At 40.5% G+C, this 18,578-nt stretch overlaps 1 protein-coding gene across 1 annotated transcript in view; it reads right to left on the reverse strand.

Annotated features, from left to right (window-relative positions):
* The window catches only part of CPSF1 (cleavage and polyadenylation specific factor 1), a gene marked incomplete in the record, with an annotated part of 548,143 nt that overhangs the window by 262,071 nt on the left and 267,494 nt on the right, over positions 1 to 18,578 (reverse strand). The window contains 1 exon segment of the mRNA XM_053715990.1: positions 1,088 to 1,229. Coding sequence (XP_053571965.1) covers positions 1,088 to 1,229 — 142 coding nt within the window.

Raw genomic sequence — 18,578 nt, forward strand, 5'->3', positions numbered from 1 at the left:
TACCCTTCCTATTACTTAGAGTAGGCAAAGAGAATGACTGGGGGTGGAGTCAAGGGAGGAGCTATATAGACAGCTCTGCTGTGGTGCTCTTTGCCACTTCCTGTTAGCAGGAGGATAATATCCCACAAGTAAAGGATGAATCCATGGACTCATCGTATCTTATAGAAGAAATAACTACAGTTTGTCAGTTTACACAGTCTTACAATATAAGCAGTTTTTCAAAGTAGAAAAACTGAGCGGCAATTTCCTCTACTGTTTCATAGAGGATCTTGGTAGCACAGTAAATTAAATATCCTCTACCCCAGAAAACGTAATAAAAATAAAGGTGACCAATAAAGAATCCTTTATTATTAAACTTTACAAATTCCCTTGCCAAGAGTAAATGACCATAACTCATACCATAAACTTAAGTGCCATGTCCTAAATATGACTCCTTAACTAATAAGGAGTATTGAATCCCAAATGAAGGATCTGAAAGAGGATAAACTTCCTAAGTGCTGGTATCCTTCTTTACCTAAAAGGCAGAAGCACTTACCTTAGATCCAATTGCATGATGAATGCTGATCCTTAGGTGTGGCAGGCATCTAGTCGCTGTCATAGACCTGTAGGAAAACAAAGAACAGAGTAACCAACTCTGACTTTCTGCAAAAGGGTAGCAAAGTGTTAAAAGTAAAGCAAAGGACTTCCTCGGCACCTTTTAACTGCTAAAAGCCACCACTACTCTTACTCCAGAGAATGACGTGGACACAGCTAGATCCCAATCTTTGCTTGCAGGGAAAAGTACCCATAAAAGGATTAAATTCTTCAGACACTAACTTTGTACAACTTCCATTGACAGAGGCAAAGAGAATGACTGGGGGTTATGGGTAAGGCAGTTACACTTAACAGCTCTGCTGGGGTGCTCTTTGCCTCCTACTGCTGGCCAGGAGTTGAATATCCCACTAGTAATTGGAATGACGTTGTGGAATCTCCATGTCATAGGAAAGAAAAGAGGACATGGTAAGAGGAGTGTAAGCAAGAGCAATATAAAGGCCAATAAGTCGGAGGAAGCAATAAAAGGGTTAAAACCAGCAGCACATGTTCTCACCTCCTTCCAGCAGCCGGATTCCCAGAGGGGACACTTGTACTATATACTTGTTGTCACCGATGTTTCCAGCATACACAGTGGGGCCCTGAGTGGCAAAACCACTGGTGTCCAACTCCATGATCTCCTGCCCAGTCTGCAAAATCTGAAAGAAAAAAAAACGCAAGTGACGCAGTTTAGCAAGTTGTCATGCAGAAGGTACAATTTGTAGTTGGTGGTTTGAGGGTGACTTACACCACAGGCTGGCTCGCAAAACTCAGCAGCAGCAGCAGCCTGCCTGCCTTGCAGGCTCGCAAAACTCAGCAGCAGCAGCCTGCCTGCCTTGCGGGCTCGCAAAACTCAGCAGCAGCAGCCTGCCTGCCTTGTTGGCTCGCAAAACTCAGCAGCAGCAGCCTGCCTGCCCTGCCTGCCTTGCTGGCTCGCAAAACTCAGCAGCAGCAGCCTGCCTGCCTTGCGGGCTCGCAAAACTCAGCAGCAGCAGCAGCCTGCCTGCCTTGCGGGCTCGCAAAACTCAGCAGCAGCAGCCTGCCTGTCTTGCGGGCTCGCAAAACTCAGCAGCAGCCTGCCTGCCTTGCGGGCTCACAAAACTCAGCAGTTTGGATTTGTAGGGCTTACACTCTGATGTTGAATTGTGCAAAGGGACTGGTTCCAAGATATTGGAAATCATTACAGGTACCAAATCTGGGGGAGTGGAAAGCTGGAGTTGGGGACTTACTCTGGAGAGATACCACTACCTCAAAATAGGGAAACTTGCCACACATGAATATGTTACTACTCTGGGAGGGTAAAACGCTATAGAGATAGATCATTGCCCCTGGGGAAGGTCCTATAATATCTTGCATTTCTGAAGTGTTGTGTCTGGTCGAACATAGTTATTCTCCCCCCCCCCCCCCTTTCTTTTTTCTTTTATTTTCCTCCCCTCTCCCCCTTCTCCTCCCTCTGCTTTCTTCCCTTCTCTCTTAACCTATACTCACAGCCCGTTGTTGTGTGGACAGGTTGTGCCTTAAATTTACCCCTGTTCTATGCATCAAGGAACGGGAGTATGCGGTCATAAATGCAAATTAACCTAGACATGACCGGTCTTCCAAGACATATATATATATACCATAAATCTGTGTATAATTGTTGTATACATTTTGTTATTCTCTTAAGAACATTGAACAAGCAAAGTTTACAAAGCGGAGCAATTATCAGTTATATAAGATCCGAAGCTCCAAAGATATATGTGACTATTATGTGATTGTATCTGCGAAATGTATAACTATGTACCCATGAGCAAGTTCATTCAATAAAGCTCTTAAATAAAAAAAAATTAAAAATACACGCTAATTAATTTACAAATAAAATAATTTATACCTTAGTATTAAAATAGATTTATAACCTTTACTATAATTGCACTTTATGTTCCTATTTTATTTATATTTTACGAGCAGAATACAGGAATGGGAAAAGTCTCCTATTTCTTCTATAAGATACGACGAGTCCACGGATTCATCCTTTACTTGTGGGATATTATCCTCCTGCTAACAGAAAGTGGCAAAAAGCACCACAGCAGAGCTGTCTATATAGCTCCCCCCTTGACTCCACCCCCAGTCATTCTCTTTGCCTACTCTAAGTACTAGGAAGGGTAAAGTGAAAGAGGTGATAAAATGTTAGTTTTTATTTTCTTCAAGCAAGACTTTTTTATTTTAAATGGTACCGGTGTGCACTATTTTCCCTCAGGCAGCAGATGGATGAAGACTTCTGCCTGGAGGCTGATGATCTTAGCATTTATCACTAAGATCCAGAGCAGTTCCCACAGAATGGCTGAGGAGTACTTAAGAAACTTCAGTGTGAGGAACGTTTTTCATGCTATAAGCAGTGAGGTATGTTCAGTCATTTTTTTCTGGAGAGACTGTGGTATTTCAGAATTGGCTGACAGTATCCCCATGAGGGAAAGGGTAAGCAGTAATCCTGATATATATAGAGGGGTATTACTGAGCTTGCATATAGGGGCAAAGAAAAAATGGTTGACACTGAGTTTTAAATGTTTGTGGGCAAACGTTTACATTACTGGGAGTGCTGATAACGTTTTTATGAGGAACGTTTTTCATGTTTATTAAGAGGGTACACATGGCTTACTTTTTGGGTTTATGAACCCACATGGCTAGTTTTAGACCGCTCTGGTGCGGTTCATTTGGGCTAAGAGACATCGAGTGAGATGGGCGGGGCCTATTTTCGCGCCTCAGTTGCGCAGTTGTTTTTGTCAGGCAAGCAGCAAGCTCCAACTCCGGTGGGCCCTTGTGACTGTTTTGGGCCAAATCGAAGCTTTAACCTGGTTTTGCAGACCCCTGAGGGCAGGTAGGCTATTGATATAAACGCTTTTCTAATTATCCGTTTTTTCTAATAAGGGTTAAGTGTTCCTTTCCTTGTGGGGCAAACTTAGCTGCATAGTTAGGATGCTTATATCATAACATTGAAACAATTTGATGTTTTAAAGCAGTTTTGGAACAATTGTATGTTTTTTTTTCTCTTAAAGGCGCAGTACCGTTTTTTCAGATTGTTATTTTTTTCACTAAATAAAGTGTTTTCAAGCCTGTTTGTGGTCATTACTAGCCTGTTTAACATGTCTGACATTGAGGAAAGCCAATGTTCTATGTGTTTAGAAGCCATTGTGGAACCCCCACTTAAAATGTGTCCCTCATGCACTGAAAGGGCCTTACATTGCAAAGAACATATTTTAGCTGATAAAAGTATGTCGCAGGATGATTCTCAGTCAGAAGAGAATCCGGTTATGCCATCTAATTCTCCCCAAGTGTCACAACCGTTAACGCCCGCACAAGCGACGCCACCCTGCAAGATATGGCCGCAGTTATGGCTACTACCCTCACTGAGGTTTTATCTAAACTGCCTGGGTTGCAGGGGAAGCACAGTAGGTCCGGTGTGAGAGTAAATGCTGAGCCCTGACGCTTTATTAGCCATCTCCGATGTACTCTCACAATGTTCCGAGTTGGGGGTGAGGGAATTGCTGTCTGAGGGAGAGCTTTCTGATACAGACTCTGATATGACGGCTTTTAAGTTTAAAGTGAAGGTAAAGTTTTACAATCTTAAAGACAACCTAGCATTTATCCTTATGACCCTAATCTAGTCGCCAAGTTTGTTTTTTTATTACTTCTATGTTTTTGCTAAAAAAATATATTTAAAACTCCCTACCGCTTAGCTAATAACTCCTCCCAAGTCCTACATCCATCTTCTTGTCACGTCACTTCGCCCCAAAATGCGCGTTCACCGGCAGTCTAAAATGCGCATGCGCCAGTCGGCGATTTTGAAAAACACTGCGCATGCGCTTATCCCCTAACATTATTTCCCAATGCGCACGGGAGCGCGCCATTGTAATCAGGCTGTAAATGAATTGAAAAGAGCATGTGCAGTGAGTAAAGGGGCGGATGACGCGGAGCTACGGCCGCCTAACGGCCGAAATTTCAATTGGTCCCTCAAAGAACGTGATCAAGACCTTTAAAAAAAAAAATGTATATATACGGGTTGAATTAGAAGAAGTTACGAAAATGAATTCTAAAGGGTAAAACTTGATTTTTACTATAAATTGTAAAAAAATTATGAATGAAACATTTATTTTGCCTCAACAATGTGGTGCTTGATTGAATTAGAGTTAACTTTACCATCACTTTAAGCTAGAACACCTTCACTTGTTGCTCAGGGAGGTTTTAGAGACTCTGGATGATTGTGACCCTATTGTATTCCCACCAGAGAAATTGTGTAAAATGGATAGATATCTAGAGGTCCCCGCTTACACTAATGTTTTTCCAGTCCCTATGAGGATTTTGGACATTGTTACTAAGGAGTGGGATAGACCAGGTATTCTGTTCTCTCCCCCTCCTACTTTTAAGAGAAGGTTTCACATATCAGACATCATTCGGGATTCGTGGCAGACGGTCCCTAAGGTGGAGGGAGTTATTTCTACCATGGCTAAACATACAACTATACCTATTGAGGACAGTTGTGCTTTCAAAGATCCTATGACTAAAAAATTAGAGGGTCTTCTAAAGAAAATATTTATTCATCAGGGTTTTCTTCTGCAACCTATAGCGTGCATTGTTCCTGTAACTACTGCAGCTGCTTTTTGGTTCGAGGCTCTGGAGGAGGCTCTTAAGGTTGAGACCCCATTAGATGATATTCTGGATAGAATTAGGGCTCTCAAGCTAGCTAATTCTTTCATTACAGATGCCGCTTTTCAACTGGCTAAATTAGCGGCAAAGAATTCAGGTTTTGTCATTTTAGCGCATAGAGCGTTATGGCTTAAAGAGACACTGTACTTAAAAATTTTCTTTTGTAATTCAGAAAGAGCATGCAATTTTAAGCAACTTTCTAATTTACTCCTATTATCAATTTTTCTTTGTTCTCTTGCTATCATTATTTGAAAAAGGCATCTAAGCTTTTTTTTGGTTTAAGTACTCTGGACAGCACTTTTTTATTGGTGGATGAATTTATCCAACAATCAGCAAGGACAACCCAGGTTGTTCACCAAAAATGGGCCGGCATTTAAACTTACATTCTTGCATTTCAAATAAAGATACCAAGAGAAAGAAGAAAATTTGATAATAGGAGTAAATTAGAAAGTTGCTTAAAATTTCATGCTCAATATGAATAACGAAAGAAAATTTTGGGTACAGTGTCCCTTTAAGTCCTGGTCTGCTGATGTGTCATCAAAATCTAAGCTTTTAGCTATTCCTTTCAAGGGTAAGACCCTATTCGGGCCTGAACTGAAAGAGATAATTTCCGACATCACTGGAGGAAAAGGCCATGCTCTTCCTCAGGATAAGACAAATAAGATGAGGACCAAACAAAATAATTTTCGTTCTTTTCGAAACTTCAAAGGTGGTCCCTCTACCTCCTCCCCTACCGCAAAGCAGGAGGGGAATTTTGCTCAATCCAAGTCAGTCTTGAGACCTAACCAGACCTGGAATAAGGGTAAACAGACCAAGAAGCCCGCTGCTGCCACCAAGACAGCATGAAGGGGCAGCCCCCGATCCGGGACCGGATCTAGTAGGGGGCAGACTTTCTCTCTTTGCTCAGGCTTGGGCAAGAGACGTTCATGACTCCTGGGCTTTAGAAATCGTGACCCAGGGGTATCTTTTAGACTTCAAAGATTCTCCTCCAAGGGGGAGATTTCATCTTTCACGGTCGTCTGTAAACCAGACAAAAAGAGAGGCGTTCTTACGCTGAGTAGAAGTCCTATATACTATGGGGGTAATCTGCCAAGTTCCAAAAGCAGAACAGGGGCAGGGGTTTTACTCCAATCTGTTCATGGTTCCCAAAAAAGAGGGAACTTTCAGAACGATTTTAGATCTCAAGATCTAAAACAAATTTCTCAGAGTCCCATCCTTCAAGATGGAGACCATTCGGACTATTTTACCAATGATCCATGAGGGTCAATATATGACCACCGTGGATTTGAAGGATGCGTATCTTCACATTCCTATCCACAAAGATCATCACCAGTTCCTCAGGTTCGCCTTCCTGGACAAGCATTACCAGTTTGTTGGCCACAGCTCCCAGAATTTTCACAAAAGTACTAGGGTCCCTTCTGGCGGTTCTAAGGCCGCGGGGCATAGCAGTGGCGCCTTATCTGGACAATATCTTAATTCAGACGTCAACTTACCAACTAGCCAAATCTCACACGGACATCGTGTTAGCTTTTCTAAGATCTCACGGGTGGAAGGTGAACGTAAAAAAGAGTTCACTTATCCCTCTCACAAGAGTTCCATTTCTGGGAACTCTGATAGACTCGGTAGACATGAAAATTTTTCTGACGGAGGTAAAAAAAAATCAAAGATCTTAACCACCTGCCGAACACGTCATTCCATTCCTCGACCGTCAGTGGCTCAGTGTATGGAGGCAATTGGACTAATGGTAGTGGCAATGGACATAGTTCCGTTTGCTCGCTTGCATCTCAGACCACTGCAACTATGCATGCTCAAACAGTGGAATGGGGATTATGCAAATTTATCTCCTCAGATAAATCTGGATCAAGAGACCAGAGACTCTCTTCTTTGGTGGTTGTCACAGGATCATCTGTCCCAGGGAATGTGTTTCCGCAGGCCAGCATGGGTCATAGTGACGGACGTACGTCAGCCTATTGGGCTGGGGTGCAGTCTGGAATTCCCTGAAAGCATAGGGTGTGTGGACTCAGGAGGAGGCTCTCCTTCCAATAAATATTCTAGAACAGAGCGATATTCAACGGGCTTCAGGCGTGGCCTCAGCTGGCTTCTGCCAGATTCATAAGATTCCAGTCGGACAATATCACGACTGTAGCATATATCAATCATCAGTGGGGAACAAAGAGTTCTCTAGCGATGATAGAGGTTTCCAAAATAATTTGATGGGCAGAGACTCACTCTTGCCATCTATCAGCAATCTATATCCCAGGAGTGGAGAACTGGGAAGCGGATTTTCTAAGTCGTCAGACTTTTCATCCGGGGGAGTGGGAACTCCATCCGGAGGTGTTTGCACAGTTGATTCGTCAATGGGGCACACCAGAATTGGATATGATGGCATCTCGTCAAAATGCCAAACTTCCTTGTTACGGGTCCAGATCAAGGGATCCCCAAACAGTACTGATAGATACTCTAGCAGTACCTTGGTCGTTCAACCTGGCTTATGTGTTCCCACCATTTCCTCTCCTTCCTCGTCTGATTGCCAGAATCAAACAGGAGAGGGCTTCGGTGATTTTGATAGCACCTGCGTGGCCACGCAGGACTTGGTATGCAGACCTGGTGGAAATGTCATCTCTACCACTGTGGACACTGCCTCTGAGACAGGACCTTCTCTCATTCAAGGTCCGTTCCAGCATCCAAATCTAGTTTCTCTGTGGCTGACTACCTGGAAATTTTATCTAAGCTGGGATTCTCTGAGACGGTCATAGATACCTTGATTCAGGCTCGAAAGCCTATCACTAGGAAAATTTACCATAAGATATGGCGTAAATATCTTTATTGGTGTGAATCCAAAGGCTACTCATGGAGTAAGATCAGGATTCCTAGGATTTTGTCTTTTCTCCAAGAAGGATTGGAGAAAGGGTTATCAGCTAGTTCCCTAAAGGGACAGATATCTGCGTTTGTCAATTTTACTGCACAAACGTCTGGCAGATTTCCCAGACGTTCAGTCGTTTTGTCAGGCTTTGGTTAGAATTAAGCCTGTGTTTAAACCTGTTGCTCCGCCATGGAGTTTGAATTTAGTTCTTAAAGTTCTTCAAGGGGTTCCGTTTGAACCTATGCATTCGATAGATATTAAGCTTCTATCTTGGAAAGTTCTATTTTTAGTTGCTATCTCTTCGGCTCGAAGAGTTTCTGAACTATCTGCATTGCAATGTGACTCGCCTTATCTTGTTTTCCATTCTGATAAGGTGGTTTTGCGTACCAAACCTGGTTTCCTTCCTAAGGTTGTTACTAATAAGAATATTAATCAGGAAATTGTTGTTCCTTCCCTGTGTCCTAATCCTTCCTCTAAGAAGGAGTGTCTGTTGCACAACTTGGACGTGGTTCGTGCTTTGAAGTTTTACTTGCAAGCGACCAAAGATTTCCGTCAAACATCTTCTCTGTTTGTTGTCTATTCTGGAAAACGTAGAGGTCAAAAAGCTACGGCTACCTCTCTTTCTTTTTGGCTGAAAAGCATCATCCGTTTGGCATACGAGACTGCTGGACAGCAGCCTCCTGAAAGAATTACAGCTCACTCTACTAGAGCGGTGGCTTCCACATGGGCTTTTAAAAATGATGCTTCTGTTGAACAGATTTGTAAGGCTGCGACTTGGTCTTCACTTCATACCTTTTCCAAATATGATACTTTTGCTTCTTCGGAGGCTATTTTTGGGAGAAAAGTTCTTCAAGCAGTGGTGCCTTCTGTTTAGGCATCTGTCTTGTCCCTCCCGTTTATCCGTGTCCTGTAGCTTTGGTATTGTATCCCACAAGTAAAGGATGAATCCGTGGACTCATCGTATCTTATAGAAGAAAAGTAAATTTATGCTTACCTGATAAATTGATTTTTTTCTATGATACGACGAGTCCACGGCCCGCCCTGTCAATTTAAGACAGATTATATTTTTTTGATTTAAAACTTAAGTCACCTCTGCACCTTTTAGTTTCTCCTTTTTCTTCCTGTACCTTCGGTCGAATGACTGGGGGGTGGAGTTAAGGGAGGAGCTATATAGACAGCTCTGCTGTGGTGCTCTTTGCCACTTCCTTTTAGCAGGAGGATAATATCCCACAAGTAAAGGATGAATCTGTGGACTCGTCGTATCATAGAAGAAATCAATTTATCAGGTAAGCATAAATTTACTTTTTATTCCTATATTGAGTGGAGACCACATTTTTGCCCTTTGTATTCGTTGTTAACATATGCTGTAAATATCCGCATTTGCCATTTTCCTTTTGTATATGTCTCAGTACATAATCCTACAGATAAACATTGGTGGAATTTTCCAAATGACACTTAGTAACTATATTTGCCTCCTATTCGATTCTTTGGTCTAATATAAATGTTTTCAACTAGAATACCTTATTGCATGCACAGTCTTGTACTTCTTGCAATTGACGTTAATCAAGATCTAAAGTAAGTATATTTATGTACATTAATAAAAAAACATAATTTATGTAAGAACTTACCTGATAAATTCATTTCTTTCATATTAGCAAGAGTCCATGAGCTAGTGACGTATGGGATATACATTCCTACCAGGAGGGGCAAAGTTTCCCAAACCTCAAAATGCCTATAAATACACCCCTCACCACACCCACAAATCAGTTTAACGATTAGCCAAGAAGTGGGGTGATAAGAAAAAAGTGCGAAAGCATAAAAAATAAGGAATTGGAATAATTGTGCTTTATACAAAAAAATCATAACCACCACAAAAAGGGTGGGCCTCATGGACTCTTGCTAATATGAAAGAAATGAATTTATCAGGTAAGTTCTTACATAAATTATGTTTTCTTTCATGTAATTAGCAAGAGTCCATGAGCTAGTGACGTATGGGATAATGACTACCCAAGATGTGGATCTTCCACGCAAGAGTCACTAGAGAGGGAGGGATAAAATAAAGACAGCCAATTCCGCTAAAAAAAATCCACACCCAAAACAAAGTTTAAATCTTATAATGAAAAAAACTGAAATTATAAGCAGAAGATCAAACTGAAACAGCTGCCTGAAGTACTTTTCTACCAAAAACTGCTTCAGAAGAAGAAAACACATCAAAATGGTAGAATTTAGTAAAAGTATGCAAAGAAGACCAAGTGGCTGCTTTGCAAATCTGATCAACCGAAGCTTCATTCCTAAACGCCCAGGAAGTAGAAACTGACCTAGTAGAATGAGCTGTAATCCTTTGAGGCGGAGTTTTACCCGACTCGACATAAGCATGATGAATCAAAGATTTTAACCAAGATGCCAAAGAAATGGCAGAAGCCTTCTGACCTTTCCTAGAACCGGAAAAGATAACAAATAGACTAGAAGTCTTTCGGAAATCCTTAGTAGCTTCAACATAATATTTCAAAGCTCTAACTACATCCAAAGAATGCAACGACTTTTACTTATAATTCTTAGGATTAGGACAAAATGAAGGAACCACAATTTCTCTACTAATGTTGTTAGAATTCACAACCTTAGGTAAAAATTTAAAAGAAGTTCGCAACACCGCCTTATCCTGATGAAAAATCAGAAAAGGAGACTCACAAGAAAGAGCAGATAATTCAGAAACTCTTCTAGCAGAAGAGATGGCCAAAAGAAACAAAACTTTCCAAGAAAGTAATTTAATGTCCAGCGAATGCATAGGTTCAAACTGAGGAGCTTGAAGAGCCCCCAGAACCAAATTCAAACTCCAAGGAGGAGAAATTGACTTAATAACAGGTTTTATACGAACCAAAGCTTGTACAAAACAATGAATATCAGGAAGACTAGCAATCTTTCTGTGAAAAAGAACAGAAAGAGCAGAGATTTGTCCTTTCAAGGAACTTGCAGACAAACCTTTATCCAAACCATCCTGAAGAAACTGTAAAATTCTAGGAATTCTAAAAGAATGCCAAGAAAAATGATGAGAAAAACACCAAGAAATGTAAATCTTCCAGACTCGATAATATATCTTCCTAGATACAGATTTACGAGCCTGTAACATAGTATTAATCACAGAGTCAGAGAAACCTCTATGACTGAGAATCAAGCGTTCAATCTCCATACCTTCAAATTTAAGCATTTGAGATCCTGATGGAAAAAAGGACCTTGCGATAGAAGGTCTGGTCTTAACGGAAGAGTCCACGGTTGGCAAGTGGCCATCCGGACAAGATCCACATACCAAAACCTGTGAGGCCATGCTGGAGCCACCAGCAGAACAAACGAGCACTCCTTTAGAATCTTGGAAATCACTCTTGGAAGAAGAACTAGAGGCGGAAAGATATAGGCAGGATGATACTTCCAAGGAAGTGACAATGCATCCACTGCCTCCGCTTGAGGATCCCTGGATCTGGACAGATACCTGGGAAGCTTCTTGTTTAGATGAGAAGCCATCAGATCTATTTCTGGAAGTCCCCACATTTGAACAATCTGAAGAAATACCTCTGGGTGAAGAGACCATTCGCCCGGATGTAACGTTTGGCGACTGAGAAAATCCGCTTCCCAATTGTCTATACCTGGGATATGAACCGCAGGATTCCGCCCATACCAGTATTTGAGATACTTCTTTCATAGCCAGAGGACTGTGAGTCCCTCCTTGATGATTGACATATGCCAGGGTCGTGACATTGTCCGTCTGAAAACAAATGAACGACTCTCTCTTTAGAAGAGGCCATGACTGAAGAGCTCTGAAAATTGCACGGAGTTCCAAAATGTTGATTGGTAATCTCACCTCCTGAGATTCCCAAACCCCTTGTGCTGTCAGAGACCCCCAAACAGCTCCCCAACCTGTCAGACTTGCATCTGTTGAAATCACAGTCCAGGTCGGAAGAACAAAAGAAGCCCCCTGAACTAAACGATGGTGGTCTGTCCACCACGTCAGAGAGTGTCGTACAATCGGTTTTAAAGATATTAATTGAGATATCTTTGTATAATCCCTGCACCACTGGTTCAGCATACAGAGCTGAAGAGGTCGCATGTGAAAACGAGCAAAGGGGATCGCGTCCGATGCAGCAGTCATAAGACCTAGAATTTCCATGCATAAGGCTACCGAAGGGAATGATTGAGACTGAAGGTTTCGACAAGCTGAAACCAATTTAGACGTCTCTTGTCTGTCAAAGACAGAGTCATGGACACTGAATCTATCTGGAAACCTAAAAAGGTTACCCTTGTCTGAGGAATCAATGAACTTTTTGGTAAATTGATCCTCCAACCATGTTCTCGAAGAAACAATACAAGTCGATTCGTATGAGATTCTGCTAAATGTGAAGACTGAGCAAGTACCAAGATATCGTCCAAATAAGAAAATACCACAATACCCTGTTCTCTGATTACAGACAGAAGGGCACCGAGAACCTTTGTAAAAATCCTTGGAGCTGTTGCTAGGCCAAACGGCAGAGCCACAAACTGGTAATGATTATCTAGGAAAGAGAATCTCAGAAACTGATAGTGATCTGGATGAATCGGAATATGCAGATATGTATCCTGTAAATCTATTGTGGACATATAATGCCCTTGCTGAACAAAAGGCAGAATAGTCCTTATAGTTACCATTTTGAATGTTGGTATCCTTACATAATGATTCAATATTTTTAAATCCAGAACTGGTCTGAAGGAATTCTCCTTCTTTGGTACAATGAAAAGATTTGAGTAAAACCCCAGCCCCTGTTCCAGAACTGGAACTGGCATAATTACTTCAGCCAACTCTAGATCTGAAACACATTTCAGAAATGCTTGAGCCTTCACTGGATTTACTGGGACACGGGAAAGAAAAAATCTTCTTACAGGAGGCCTTATCTTGAAGCCTATTCTGTACCCTTGTGAAAAAATGTTCTGAATCCAAAGATTGTGAATCGAATTGATCCAAATTTCTTTGAAAAATCGTAATCTGCCCCCTACCAGCTGAGCTGGAATGAGGGCCGCACCTTCATGTTGACTTGGGAGCTGGCTTTGGCTTTCTAAAAGGCTTGGATTTATTCCAGACTGGAGATGGTTTCCAAACTGATACTGCTCCTGTAGGGGAAGGATCAGGCTTTTGTTCCTTATTGTGACGAAAGGAACGAAAACGATTAGTAGACCTAAATTTACCTTTAGATTTTTTATCCTGTGGTAAAAAAGTTCCTTTCCCCCCAGTAACAGTTGAAATAATAGAATCCAACTGTGAACCAAATAATTTATTACCCTGGAAAGAAAGGGAAAGCAAAGTTGACTTAGAAGACATATCAGCATTCCAAGTTTTAAGCCATAAAGCTCTTCTAGCTAAAATAGCTAGAGACATATACCTGACATCAACCCTAATGATATCAAAGATGGCATCACAAATAAAATTATTAGCATGTTGAAGAAGATTAACAATGCTATGAGAATTATGATCTGATACTTGTTGCGCTAAAGCTTCCAACCAAAAAGTTGAAGCTGCAGCAACATCCGCTAAAGATATAGCAGGTCTAAGAAGGTTACCTGAACATAAGTAAGCTTTTCTTAGAAAGGATTAAATTTTCCTATCTAGAGGATCCTTAAAGGAAGTACTATCTGCCGTAGGAATAGTAGTACGTTTAGCAAGAGTAGAGATAGCCCCATCAACTTTAGGGATTTTGTCCCAAAACTCTAATCTGTCAGATGGCACAGGATATAATTGTTTAAAACGTTTAGAAGGAGTGAATGAATTACCCAAATTATTCCATTCCTGGAAATTACTTCAGAAATAGCATCAGGGACAGGAAAAACTTCTGGAATAACTACAGGAGATTTAAAAACCTTATTTAAACGTTTAGATTTAGTATCAAGAGGACCAGATTCCTCTATCTCTAATGCAATTAAGACTTCTTTAAGTAAAGAACGAATAAATTCCATTTTGAATAAATATGAAGATTTATCAGCATCAACCTCTGAAACTGAATCCTCTGAACCAGAGGAAACATTATCAGAATCAGAATGATGATGTTCATTTAAAAATTCATCTGAAAAATGAGAAGTTTTAAAAGACCTTTTACGTTTACTAGAAGGAGGAATAACAGACATAGCCTTCTTAATGGATTTAGAAACAAAATCTCTTATGTTAACAGGAACACTCTGAGTATTAGATGTTGACGGAACAGCAACAGGTAATGTAACATTACTAAAGGAAATATTATCTGCATTAACAAGTTTGTCATGACATTCATTACAAACAACAGCTGGAGGAACAGATACCACAAGTTTACAGCAAATACACTTAACTTTGGTAGATCCAACATCAGGCAGCGATTTTCCAGAAGTATCTTCTGATTCAGGGTCAGTCTGAGACATCTTGCAATATGTAATAGAAAAAACAACATATAAAGCAAAATTGATCAAATTCCTTAAATGACAGTTTCAGGAATGGGAAAAAATGCCAGTGAACAAGCTTCTAGCAACCAGAAGCAAATAAACAATGAGACTTAAATAATGCGGAGACAATAATGACGCCCATATTTTTTAGCGCCAAAAAAAGACGCCCACATTATTTGGCGCCTAAATGCTTTTAGCGCCAAAAATGACGCCACATCCGGTAACGCCGACACTTTTGGCGCAAAAACGTCAAAAATGACGCAACTTCCGGTGACAAGAACGACGCCGGAAATAACAAAGAATTTTTTGCGCCAAAAAAGTCCGCGCCAAGAATGACGCAATAAAATGAAGCATTTTCAGCCCCCGCAAGCCTAACAGCCCACAGGGAAAAAAGTCAAATTTTAAGGTAAGAAAAAAATTGATTATTCAAATGCATTATCCCAAATAATGAAACTGACTGTCTGAAATAAGGAATATTGAACATCCTGAATCAAGGCAAATAAATGTTTAAACACAAATATTTAGAACTTTATATAAAAGTGCCCAACCATAGCTTAGAGTGTCACAAAAATAAGACTTACTTACCCCAGGACACTCATCTACATGTAGTAGAAAGCCAAACCAGTACTGAAACGAGAATCAGTAGAGGTAATGGTATATATAAGAGTATATCGTCGATCTGAAAAGGGAGGCAAGAGATGAATCTCTACGACCGATAACAGAGAACCTATGAAATAGACCCCGTAGAAGGAGATCATTGAATTCAAATAGGCAATACTCTCCTCACATCCCTCTGACATTCACTGCACGCTGAGAGGAAAACCGGGCTCCAACCTGCTGCGGAGCGCATATCAACGTAGAATCTAGCACAAACTTACTTCACCACCTCCACAGGAGGCAAAGTTTGTAAAACTGATTTGTGGGTGTGGTGAGGGGTGTATTTATAGGCATTTTGAGGTTTGGGAAACTTTGCCCCTCCTGGTAGGAATGTATATCCCATACGTCACTAGCTCATGGACTCTTGCTAATTACATGAAAGAAATAGCAAAACCAGGTTTGCCCAGTGCAATGTCCTTTGTTCCTTAGTTGTTCGAACATACAGCGCAGTGTGTAAATTTCCCCTTTATAACGAGCTTAGAGCAGACTACAGGTACGGTTTGCTTTTATATACGGACTTATACACTCTCACTCACCCCGCTCTTCATGCGGTAGCCTCACTCGGTCTGTCCTCCCGGATCCGACTCCTTTCCCAGAAAAAGGAAGAGGTCTTACCTAGTGGAGTAGAGTGTCCGCTTGCAACCTCCACAATCGCGGATCCTGTTATGTCCTCGCTCTCACGTCTCGCCCCGGTCACAGCTGCACACTAACGCTGCCTTCCAATTATGGGTGTGATCCCAAAGCAAACTCCTTCCTGTTTGCAATTAACTTGAAGTAGAAAAAAGAAAAAAAAGCGGATCCATCCAATGCTTTCAAAACAAGGTGACTTTATTGTAGCGTTTTTCTGTCACAAATACAAGTTGTGATAACTTCAGAGGCACACACTTTAAAATCAAGGGAGCTGTTATGAGGTCCAGTTTCAGTCTTACATGTTTCGGCGGATCCTGACCGCCTTAATCATAGATGGTCTATGATTAAGGCGATAACAGCTCCCTTGATTTTAAAGTGTGTGCCTCTGAAGTTATCACAACTTGTATTTGTGACAGAAAATCGCTACAATAAAGTCACCTTGTTTTGAAAGCATTGGATGGATCCGCTTTTTTTCTTTTTTCTATATTTATGTACAATATGCTCACCTGGCGGTGTATCACTCGTATCAATCATAATTTGGGGAATATTAATATCTCGTACCAGTATAAATCGGATTCAGTATGCTCTTATCCTAATGAATCTGTATCTATGTAATAACAGCAGCACCTACACTTTAAATAGAGATATAGCGAAGCAATAAAGAGTATATCTATATAACGAAAACAAGTCCTTTCTTCTAGGGGGTATTATCATGACAGTGTGTGATAATAATGTTGCAGGGTAATATTTTAAAAGTAACCTGAAAAGATTTCAAAATATTAACATTATCATTCTAAACAGTGTGCTACTATACTAGATATTATGTGTGACACATTACATGAAAGCTGTCAAGTCTATATCTATATTGAGACCTTAGGGTTGAAGAGTTTTGAGTTTGTATATACATTTTGTCTCAAGCTTCCTCAGTTCTAGTAGTCTATTAGATTTTGATGAGGGTACCCAATCAATTACTTGTATTTTTAAAGAGCTGGGATTACACCCATGGTGATCAGACATGTTTGGACACACTATGTTTTAGAAACTCTTCTTTGATATTATAAATGTGCTCATTAGCTCTTAGTCTGACTTTTGTTTTGTGCGGCCTACATACAACAGGCTGCACCCACATTCTAAGAGCTAGACCACATATGTGAAATCGCAATTACTCTTAAAAGTGATGTTGAAAGTTTCTGTGGAATCACTATTGGAGAATGTGGGTGCTTTGTTAATATGTTTACATCTTGATTTCCCACAATTTAGTGTGCCTTTCCATTCTGTTAATCAGTTGTCTCGTGGATTTATATCCCTTTCTGTTATCGTTTTATTAGTTTTAAGTTTACTGGGTACTAAAAGGTTCTTTAGACTACTACCTTTTCTATAAGTGAAAACTGGTTAATCATTTAAGTGAGGTCCTAAAATGGGCCAATGTTTTCTAAAAATATTTTCGATCCTTCATTATAGGTGGTGACAAACCTAATAGGATTATCATTTTTGGAATAAGACTTGACTAATTTGTTGTGTATTTTGGTTCCTATTGCTTCTATACCTGGTTCTTTATCTTTGAATAGATTGTGTCTTTCTATAGCTATTGCTTTATTTTTGGCCTCTATTATAACTTCTTGACTGTAGCCTTTTTCGAGAAATTTGTTTTCTAGGATGTTAGCTTCATTCTCAAAATCTACTGGATGTGTACAATTTCTTTTTAAACTAAGGAATTGGCTATAGGGAACATTGTTCATCCAGCTTTTCTTGTGTGCACTTTTGGCCTGGATGAAACTATTAGTCTGTAGTTCCTGTAATTTTTCACTGCCACTTTACCTTCCGAGTCCTTAAATAAGATAAAATCCAAAAATCTTATTTCATTAGGTTGTAATTGTTGCTATTCATATGATTCATAAAATGTTCTATTTATTCAGGTTCACCTTTCCATAAAATAATATCGCCTATATATCTCACATACCTTAAAATATTTTTAAAATAGAGATAGTTTTCCCAGATATATTCATTTTCAAAAGCATTGACGTAGAGGTTCGCATAAGAAGAGGCAAAAGTGGTCCCTATTGCTGTTCCCCTTGTTTGGATATTAAATTTAAGTAAAATAAAATGGATATTAATTAAAAATTGAATATGTGGTGTTGGTATTTCCCATCTAGCTCTTCCTTTATTTTCTCGGTGCCTTTATCATGTGGGATGCATGTATATAATGCGGCTACGTCACAAGTTACAGCCTGATGAAACGGCATATTTTTAGCTGAGAAACGCGTTGCTGTGTGTTTTAAAGTGGATTTTTAATAAATTAGTCACTTACCGACAACGCTTCCTCTATTTGTCATTCTACTCTATATCCTGGTATCTATGGGATTTTACTCAATCCCTCTCGCGTTCGTCCAGACGCCTCTACACACCTCCCCCTGGTTGATTGATGAGCGGCGCTTTCTTTTGGGGGTTTCTGTGACAGTGAATCGTGAATTGCAACCACGTGACCGGACCAGTGACGTGTATGCGAGTCTATCAGGCGACTCGGTTGGTCCCAATCTGCTGTATTCGGAAATCTGGTTGTTCCGCTGCTCTTGTGAGTAGATATCTGTGTGGTTGGCTTTAGTGTGTTTAGACTGCCTGTACAGACAATACTGCTATATTTGGCTCTTCTCTTTCCGTCCACACAGGATCCTTCATCATACTCCGCATCTTCAAGAGTGCTGCGTCCGGTTTTGGGAACTCACCTCACTACACACCAGAGCACCTCCCT

Source organism: Bombina bombina, chromosome 5 (genome assembly GCF_027579735.1).
Source record: "Bombina bombina isolate aBomBom1 chromosome 5, aBomBom1.pri, whole genome shotgun sequence".
NCBI classification, from domain to species: domain Eukaryota; kingdom Metazoa; phylum Chordata; class Amphibia; order Anura; family Bombinatoridae; genus Bombina; species Bombina bombina.